The 9,445-nt window shown below is 70.1% G+C and overlaps 1 protein-coding gene across 1 annotated transcript; it reads left to right on the top strand.

Annotated features, from left to right (window-relative positions):
• Window positions 1–2,613: 2,613 nt before the first annotated feature.
• LRRC3C (leucine rich repeat containing 3C) lies at window positions 2,614–7,380 on the top strand. Its single transcript, XM_080564700.1, has 2 exons — window positions 2,614–2,715; window positions 4,802–7,380. The coding sequence occupies exon 2, from the start codon at window positions 4,880–4,882 to the stop codon at window positions 5,660–5,662; it is 783 nt and encodes a 260-aa protein (XP_080420826.1). The 5' UTR covers window positions 2,614–2,715; window positions 4,802–4,879; the 3' UTR covers window positions 5,663–7,380.
• The last annotated feature ends 2,065 nt before the right edge of the window (window positions 7,381–9,445 follow it).

The following is a 9,445-nucleotide window of genomic DNA, read 5'->3' as shown; positions in this document are numbered from 1 at the left end:
CAGGCGGCTCCACCAGGATGGCTCAGAGCCCCCCAGCTCGGCACGGCTGCTGCCAGCCCTCCCTGGCCACACGGCGAAGCCAATTTTTGGGGTCTTGTTTCTGGCATGGAGGAGTTCGCGGTGCCGCCTTGTGCTGAAGGCTTCGAGGCTTCCCCTGCTCTGCCCAGGGCTGGGCACCCTGTGCCAGCGTCCTTGTGGGCCTGAGGGTGGCCGCACACCCATCCGCAGGGAACGGATGCGGGCAGGGGCCCCGCAGACCCCCTGTGCACCCATCTAGCCACGGTGCAGCGGTGCCAGTGGGTGCCAGCTCTGGATCTGGCCCCAGCCCCGCGGTTGTGCACCAGCGGGGCACGGCAGGGCCATGGGGACCAGGGCACCACGCGCTGGCATCGTGCCGCTGGCAGGCACCGGGTGGCTTCCCGCAGCCGGAGCTTCCCCTGGCGGCTGCTCCCGGATGGCCGTGGGCACGGGGGACCCACCCGCAGGGCCAGGAAAACCCAGTCCCTGCCCAGGCGCCCTGGGGGTGCCCGCGGCAGCGCGGTGAGGTGCGGGGATGCCGTGAGCGGAGGCGGGGGATCCCGCGGGAGCTGGCCCTGCTTTGCAGGGGAGCCACGCACGCATGGCAGGCTCTATTTTTATCCCCGCTCCTGCCTGACTGAGCAGCTCCCTCTGCGCGGTGACATCTAATTTAGCAGCTTCCCCGCACCCTGCTGACTCCGCACGTGAGGGGGAAGCACAATGCGACGGCTATTTTTAAACGCCCATAAATATTAATCCCTCTCGGTGATGCAGCAGCAGCAGCAGCCTCTCTCTCACTGCCGGTGGGAGCGCAGTGAGGGGAACCGCTCCTTGGGCTCCCCAGCCCGGATTCACCCACCCAGGGAACCCCAGAATTTGGGGGCAAGGGGTCCCTGGGGAGGAGGATCCGTCCCCCCACCCGCAGCCCGGGCTGGCTGCTCCCTGCTTGCAGGGGGGCTGCTCTTGCATGGTTTCCCCATCCACCCCCACGTTGGGGGCCACGCTCCCCTCCCGTTCGGCCGGCCGCGGTCCCGCTGCCGGCTCGGTACCGGCTATATTTAGCTGCATATTGGCAGCGGGGAGCCGGTGCTGCCTATTTTTAGCCAGCCGGTGCTGGCTGCGGCAGGGAAGGGTCCGCGCGGGGTCGCGCTGCACTGCAGGCTCTGGGTTTTCAGGCTCCATAGGGTGGGGAAGCGCCGGTGCCCCCCCAGCCCCTGGGCTGAGCTCAGGAATCTCCTCGTGGCCACCATCAGCTGGGGCTCGCCAAAAGCTCCAGCAGCCCCAGCATCGGTCTGGATGCGTCCGTGATTCCCTCCAGCCCCGCTCCTGCAGCTGGTGGCTGCCTCGCCTGGCGCTGCTGCAGCTCCAGCTCCGGTCCTGCTGCGGGCACGGCACCCGGCAGCACCGGGAGCGGTACTGGGGAGCTCGGGGCTGCTCCGCTCCCCGGCCAACCGTGGGGAGACGCGAGCCGAGGAGCCTGAGGGCAGGTGGAGGCTCCCTGCCTGCTGCCCGCCAGCCTTGGAGGAGGATGCCCCAGCGTGGGCTTGGCTGCGATCCCAGCCCCAGCGATGGAGACGGCGGCGGGAGCGTGGGCCCCGCCAGGGCCTGGCAGCCCCGGGGTAGCTCTTGGGGGGGGGAACGTGGGGGTCCCCGGGGAGCGCCTGGCTCCAGCCCTCCCGTCAGCTTCGGTTGTCCTAATGGAGCCAGATGCAGGCCAGGCGCCTCCTAAACCGGTTATCCGCCGGAGCAGCGGCGGGGGTGGCAACGCGTGGCCTCTCCAAGGAGAACGGGCACCGGGATGCGGGGGTCACCGGCATCCTTGCTCGCAAGGTCTCGTCCCCTCGTCCCCGGTGCCCGGTGTCCCGCGGGGGCAGGGGGGGCGAGCCCCGGTGCTGCCGGCTGCGTGCAGTGGCCCCAGCCGGGAACGGGGCACCGGGAACGGGCCGGGCCCGGTAACGGCGGCCGCTCTCCATGGTCCTGAGCGCAGCCCCGAGAGCCCCGGTCCGGGCGGCTCGGGGTTGGGCTGGGGGCCCGCTCCGGGTCCCCTCCCCCCCCCCCGGGCTGCGGCCGCCTCGCTGCCCGCCGCGGCTCGGGTTTCCCCGGGTAAGCGATGCCGGTGCCCGCGGGAGGCGGCGGCCGGGAGGGGTCGCGCTCCGTGGCGGGGGAGGGGGAACGGCGGCGGCGGGGGGGCTTGGGGGGATTCCCGGTGTCCCCGGGGCTGAGCCGTGGGCAGCCGGCAGAGGCGGGGGGCACAGCCCAGCTCCGGGCATCGCCCTCCGGGGGGGACGGGGGGGGGCAGCGCCGTTCCCACGCAGGGACCCGGTGGGGCTCGACGCTCCCCCGCGGCTCCGTTCGCTGCGGCTGCCCCCGGGCTGGGGGCTCGGGGGTCCCCCCGGTGTTTCCCCCCCCCCCTCCCCCAAACCCATCGCACCCCCGGGGCAGGGGTCCCGCGGCGCAGCCTCTCCCGGGGCCGACCGGGGAGGGAAGCCGGGAGCGAGGCGGGGGTGCCCGGCGCCGTGCAGCCCCCCCGGCGGGGCGGGCCGGGGGCGGGGAGCCCCGGGGAGGCCCGGGCGGTGGATCCCGCCCACCGGCCCCGCCGCCGCCGCCGCCGGCTCCGGGCCCGCCGCGCTGCGCGGGGCGCGGCCGCTCCGGCCCGGGGCGCGGGGCCGCTCCGCCGCCGCGGGGGGCGCACGGCAGGTGAGTCCGGCCCGGGACCCCCCCTCCCCGGTGCTCCCCGGTGCTCCCCGGTGCTCCCCGGTGCTCCCCGGCTCCGGGAGGGGCAGGGCGGGAGGCGGCGGGCGTAGGGGCGGGGGTGCGGGGGGCGGGGGTGGTCCCCCGGGGAATTACCGGGGCTTCCCTCGCCCGCAACGCGCCCCCCCGGTGCCGAGCGGAGCCGGCGCTGGAGCGGGGCTGGGGGGAACCCCGGGCATCCCCGGCTGCTCCGGGCGCACCGAGGGTCCCGGTGCCCGCGCGGCCCCGCCGCCGCCAGCCCCGGCTGCCCCCCGGCACCTCGGTGGAGTCCCCGCGGCTGGCGGCGACCCCCGGGGGTCGGGCCGGGGACCCCGCGCCCCGGCAGGGCGCTGCACCGGGCTGGCTGCGCCCGCGCTCGGTGCCGTGCCTGGTCCGGAGCACCGTGGCCGCAGCCATCCGAGCCCCCCGTGGGGCCCTGGAGAGCCGCATCCCTCCCGAGGGGGGGTCCCCCAGCCCCCGGGGTGCCGCGGACGAGGCTCCCCCCTTTCCTGGGTCACCGGTCCCGGTGTGTTCGGGTCCGTTTGCAGCGGTGCCCGGCCCTGGGCTCGCCCCCCCGGGTTACTTCTGGCAGACTTGGGGGGCTGGTCCCCCGGCCAGGCGGAGGTGTCGGTGTGGGGCTGGGTTTCCCGGTGCCCTTCAGCTGCTCCGAGCCCCGCTCCCCGCTCAGGGGGTGCCGGCAGTGGGGTGCTCGGGGCCGGCTCTGCGCTGGCGCGACCTTGGGGTGTTTCGGTGCAGTCGAGCTGAGTTACGGTGCTGAGTAGCGAGAGGAGAAAGCCCCGTCCTTGCCCCATCCCAGGCCTGGCAGCCTCCCCCCTACAGCCCCAGCAGCCCCCAGCATGGCTCTGGGGGGAGCTTGGGCCCCCCCACCAGTGGGGAGCAGCATCGCCGCCTCCCCGGGGAAACCCAGCCCCAAGGAGCTGCAACCCCACAGCCTCAGGCAGGGAGGAGGACGTGGGACCCCTGTACCCTGGGGTGCTGCGGGGGGTGCAGGGGACAGCCCCAAGGCTGCGGGCAGGCTACCAAGGAGATGCCCGGGGCAGCACAGCGTGGGGCTCTCCACAGCACAGCTCTGCTTAAGCCATGCCACGGGGAGCCCTTCCGCGCCGGTGTCTTCAGTCACGGGATGCTGGGAGAGGAGAGCTCCTGCATCCTGCCCTGCCTGCGCTGCCGCCGCGGCCCCTCGGTGAGACGGGACCTGTGGCTGGGAAAGCAGGGCAGCGCGCTCGCCGCTCTCGGACGTGGCCTTATCTGCTGCCACCACCCTGGGAACTTGCTAAACGCTCAGCTCCTGTGAATTTCCTTTTTCTGTTTTTGTTTCTTTCCTGCTGACGTTTTTCCCCTCCGGAATAAAGGGCTGGATGGGGACCATGGTTACAGGGTGGTGTGGGCAGCCCGGCCCTGGGGCTGGCGTGGCACAGGGCAGGGGACAGCGCAGCCCGGCCACCCGCCTGTGCCAGTCCCCTCCAAAGCAAACACCCCACAGAAAGCGTGGTGCGTGCCTGCGTCCCCGGGGCGGGCAGCGCTGGGAGCAGAGCTGGTGAGCAAGAGCCCTGCCTGCGCGCCAGCCCCGCACCGCTCGGGGAACCTGCGCTGCTCCTGCCCGCGCCTTGCTTCCATCACGCTCCCCAGGGGCCCTGCCTGCAGAGGCTGCTCGGCTGGAGCCAGGGCTTGCCGGCCGCCTCTGCAGGATGCGTTGGCCTTCAGGCAGCGCTCGCACTGCCGGTGACCTTGGCGGGGATCTCACCCCCGCCTCTGGCTCAGCCCGCGCCGTGTCCGTTTGTTACAGCCCAGCTGCTGCACGCAGGAGACGTGTGGTCGCTCGGCCCCACGGGGCCTAATCCTGCTGCGCTGGAACACTGAGCGCAGCCGCTGATGGCAGGGGGACGAGTGAGCCGTGCCGGCTGTCCCCATCCCCGTTCCCATCCCGTGGCTGGGCGCGCCGGGGCGGGCGCGATGCTCACCGCTGGCAGAGCAGCGCCTGTGCCCCTTGGCACCTCTGCCTGACGCTGTGCCCTTGCTGTCTCCGTCCCAGATGCACCGACTCCAGCACAAACCACCGCGGGCAAGAGCCGAGGGGCCGGCGGCCGCGTGAGCAAGCCAGCGCGGCGCCATGCCTCCGGTGGAGCCGTTCCTCCTGCGCTCCGCGACCATGTGGCTGCTCCTGCAGAGCGTCCTCCTCCTGGCCTCCTGCCTCCGCTCGGCCGCCGCCTTCCCCAAGGGCTGCTACCCCTCGGAGGAGGAGGGGCTGAAGACCTTCCGCTGCAGCAACGCTCGGCTGACCGAGGTCCCCAAAGACATCCCCAACGACACCAACAAGCTCTACCTGGACTCCAACCGAATCCCCTTCTTGCCCCGCGACGCCTTTCGGGACCTGCCGCTGCTGCTGGAGCTGGACCTGTCCCACAACGCCATCGCCGGCGTCGAGAGCGGGGCTTTCCGCGGCCTGGGCGACCACCTGCACTCCCTGGACTTGTCTTCCAACAGGCTGGTGTCGGTCAGCAAGGACGCCTTCAGCAACCTGAAGGCCAAGATCAACCTCTCCAACAACCCTTGGCTGTGCGACTGCCGGCTGCAGGAGCTGATCCGCACGGTGGAGCTGGTGGCCGGCTCCTCGGGCGGCATCGTCTGCGACTCCTCCGTGCAGGAGGAGCACGTCGGCAAAGCCTTCCTGCAGGTGATCGCGGACACGGACTTCTGCAACATGTACAAAAAGACCACGGACATCGCCATGCTGGTCACCATGTTCGGCTGGTTCGCCATGGTGATCTCCTACCTGGTCTACTACGTGCGGCAGAACCAGGAGGACGCCCGGCGGCACCTCGAGTATCTCAAGTCCTTGCCCAGCAAGCAGCGGCGCTCGGAGGAGTCGTCCACCATCAGCACCGTGGTGTGAGGGACCCGCGGGGCCCGGGGCCGGCCGGGGCTGTTCCCGGCTGCTGTCGCCGCGCAGAAATCGCCGTGCTTTGTTTTGTTCTGGGGGGGTCGGTGTCTGGCCGGGGCAGCCGTGGCCGCCCGCAGCAACGCGAGCACCGGGGTCGGGCACGGTGAGGGGACGCGGCTGCAGCGGGGAGCGGTTATTGGCAACAAGGACGAAGCAAGCGGGGAGACCCCCAGCGTGCCCCCGCCGCACGGCCATCGCTCCGACTAAGCTGGACATTCGGACTTCATTCCAAACTTTTTTATTTCCTTTGCAGAGATCCCCTGGGGCATTAACGAAATCAGTGTTTTAATCCCTCCGGCTTACCCTCCGCCGCCCGAGGGATGTTCCCAGCGGCACAGGGCGCCTGGCTGCCCGCCCGGGGGGACGCGGGCTGGGCTCAGAGCTGCAGCCCGGCGGGACCGACGGACAGGGGACAGGGGGACGCAGCGGTGGGGAAAGGCGAGGGGCGGGTGTGGGTTTGTCCCAGCTCCTGTCCCTCGCGCTGGGCGCTGCGGCCCCATCTCCCCTCTCCGCCCTCGCTGCTCCCCGGCCGTTCCCGGGTGGAGTGAGGGGCGCGGGGTCCCACCGCAGGGGGTCCCCCGCTCGGAGATGGGTGCTGGGGGGGGGCCAAACCAGGACCTCCCGTTCTGAGCGTGCGTTTCTGCGAGATGCAAACGGGAAAGGAGCTTGCCCTGGGCTGAGCCCTGTGCCGAGGGAGGTGGGTGCTGATGGAGGGGGCCGAGGGCATGGGGGGAGCGGGTTCCCCCTCGGTGCTCCCCAGAAACCACGCGGGTCGGGGCTTCCAGCCCAGCGGCACCGCCACCGCCGCGGCTCCCGCCTCTTACTCAAGGACTCACACGGCTGCGACCGGTCACTGTGACGGCGCTGGGACGGGGACGAGGCGGCTGCTCGTCCGCCTGCTCCCCGCTTCCCGTGCCGCTGGCAGGAGCCTGAATCTCCCCTCACCCCAAAAAGCCCCAACGTCCCTTTTTGACACTTCCCAGATTGGGCTGCAGGTTCCTGGTTTCGGTAGGTAGAGATGGGCCAGAAGCACCGCGCCGCCAGGGCTGCCCCGCGTGCGCCCGGCTGCGTTCGGCTCCGCTCCCACCTCGGGGCGTGCAGGGTCCAAGCGGAGCCTCGGAGAAAAGCCAGACCAGACCCGGACCCTTCTGGCCCCTGAGAGCTGTTTTTTGCTGGTTTTGCCCTTTTTTAAACCAACTGAAGCTAAACTGCCTTAACTCACCAAGAGCACCAACCAAAGCTGCTTGAACATCCTCTGGCAGCAGCCGCCCCGGAGCAGCGGGGGCTTTTTATTGCTGGATCCTGGCCCCGGCTGCGCCGTGCGTCTGGGGGCAGGCAGGGCTCGGGGCCCCCGCTCTTCTCCCGTCCCTCCTGCGGCCGGGGCTGGCGGAGGGAGCGGTGCCCGCACCCTCCCACAAGTGCCTACATCCCCAGCGCAGCCCCGTGACGCACAAACGCCCCCGGCCCAGCCCCAGCCCATGCGGCCACTGCCCCCTCCCCACGGCGGAGGGAAGGGGCTGGGGGGAACCGGACCGAGCCCCCGCGGGCACCCCCGGGTGGTCGCTTGCACACCTGGGTGGGGGCACCGCCGGGACCGTCTGACCCAATATGTGTTTTGTTTAAGGGACCTTTCACGTTCTTACTTTATACAATAAATTGGCTTTTACTTTGGAGCCCGTGGCTGGCGCGTGGTGGTTGTGCATCGCGTCGGTGCGTGGGTGCTTCCGCAGCGCCTCGTGACGGGGCCCCCCGGCGACACCCCTGCCACAAGGAAGGGCCAAGGACACCCACAGCACCCGGTGTCTGCCCAGAGCCGTGCCCAGCCATGCCTGGTGCCTGCAGAAACCGGACACCCCGGGCCCCCGGTAACCCAACCTACGCCTTGAATTAATGAAGACGCCGCCGCTCGGTTCCTGCGGCTCAGGTCACCGCCACGTGCCCCAGGCTGTGCCCGTCCCCAAGCTGCAGCCGCTGGGGTCCCGCTCCACTCCCTGCCCTCCTGTCCCCACCAGACCAGACCGGGGCCATCGTGCGGCACACGGGACAGGGACCGCAGTGGCTGGTGGACACCCAAGCCCTTCCCCATGCCCGCAGCCACCAGGTCCCCGTGCCAGCTCACCGGCAGCTCTCCCTGCGTGGCTCACGCCGAGAATTGATGCCACTGAGGGTGAAATCCAGGCCCTAACGCGGAGCGACAGCTCCCACTCGCGGGACGGTGACCTTCGCTGTCACTTGGCTGCCTCCAGACGCGGCACAGCCGTGACAGCCCGCAGAGCCTGCAAACCCGAGCAGATGGCGGCCCCCGCTCCCCGGGGAGCCCCCTCCCGTGCCCCATGAGCAGCTGGGCAGGGGGCTGCGGCTCCCCGCGGTCCTGCTGGTGTCCCCCCCCCCAAAATGGGTCTGGGTAGCAGCAAGCCCCTGGCGGTGTCCCTGAGCCGCACCGTGCCTTGAGTCAGCCAGGAGGGGACCGCGGCACTGCAGCGTGCGCACCCCGGCCCCTTCGCATCTCCCAGGCTTGTCCCTGCCCGAGGTGCTGTTAGGATGGGAAATACCAGGCTCGTTACAGCTGACACTAATGAGCAGAGGGGGAAGGAGGTGGATCCCGGTGGCAGCACAGCACCGGCAATCCTCCACCGGTGGGAAACGCCTCCCGCACCCGTGCTATTGATTTTAAAGCTTCATTAAATGCGTTTTGGGTCCTGCCGGCTGTGAGGCTGCAGAAGCAGCATCCCCTGCACAAGCAGGGGAGGGAAGCTGGCATTCCTCATCCCTGCCGCAGAGAACCTGGAAATGTCACCTGCAGCCGGCCCCAAGGATGGTGACCAGGTCTGAGCGCTGCCTTTGGGGTGTTTTGGGCTCAGCACGGAGCTCGCCCTTTGGTCCTGTGGGGCCACCAGGAATCGGGGCTCCCGCTTCTCTGCCCAGCTGCTGGGCAATGGGGGGGAGCCCGGGGGGCTGCGAGGCCGATTCCTCCCCGCTCACGGTGCGGGGAGCTGTGAACACCCCGCGTGCTGTGCCGGCACGAGGAGCCTCTCCAGCACGGGCAGCCCGGGAGCGCTGCTGCACGGAGGCCGGCGCCGCACCGCCAGGGAGGGAATTTCCAGGAGGGGCAGGGGGCGAGGCGGTGCGAAGCTGCCAAGGAACGAACGAACGGATTTCGTTTTGCTGTTTGTAACCAGCTCAGCCCCTGGCACGCGGGGAAGGAGGCTGGGGTGCGGGAGCAGCAGATCAGTGGAGCAGCCGCTGGGCTGTGCGGGGGGACAGGGAGAAAAATACATAAGAAACCTCATAAAGATCTGCAATAAGCATCGGGAAGAGAACTTCTCTTAGGACGGACTGAGCGGCATGGAATTTATGCCTGCGGTAGTGCTGGGTGTTCACTCGGGTGTTGCAAGGAAGGGGGAGAGAAGAGAAACAGGGATCAGGGAGGGATCCAGGAGGTGCCCGCGGCCGAGCGGGGCTGGGATGGGTCGGGAAGGGCAAGGACGAGGTCTGGGCCCTTCCCCCCCAGCGCTCTAGGAAATGCGTGTCTTTTTATCGATGCAGTAAGCCCATCCACGTTAATACCGCATTTCTGGGTAATTTCTTCCCCGACACGCCGTAGATTTATCTGCTGGGATCAGTAACGAGCGAATTAGCAGCACGACCTCCTTCTGCGCCGTTTCACCGCGCGCTTAAATCTTTGTTACGAACTCCCGGGGCACCTCGGCCGCTCTCGGGGCTGCCGGGGGCTTT

The sequence above is a fragment of the Anser brachyrhynchus genome, assembly GCF_964034855.1.
Source record: "Anser brachyrhynchus genome assembly, chromosome: 22".
Classification (NCBI taxonomy): Eukaryota; Metazoa; Chordata; class Aves; order Anseriformes; family Anatidae; genus Anser; species Anser brachyrhynchus.
Note: the sequence above shows the minus strand (reverse complement) of the source record. Positions and strands in the feature narration are given on the sequence as shown.

What these genes read in the sequence shown, in the direction of transcription:
- LRRC3C (XM_080564700.1), top strand. Translation starts at nt 4,880, where the DNA reads ATGCCTCCGGTGGAGCCGTTCCTCCTGCGCTCCGCGACCATGTGGCTG.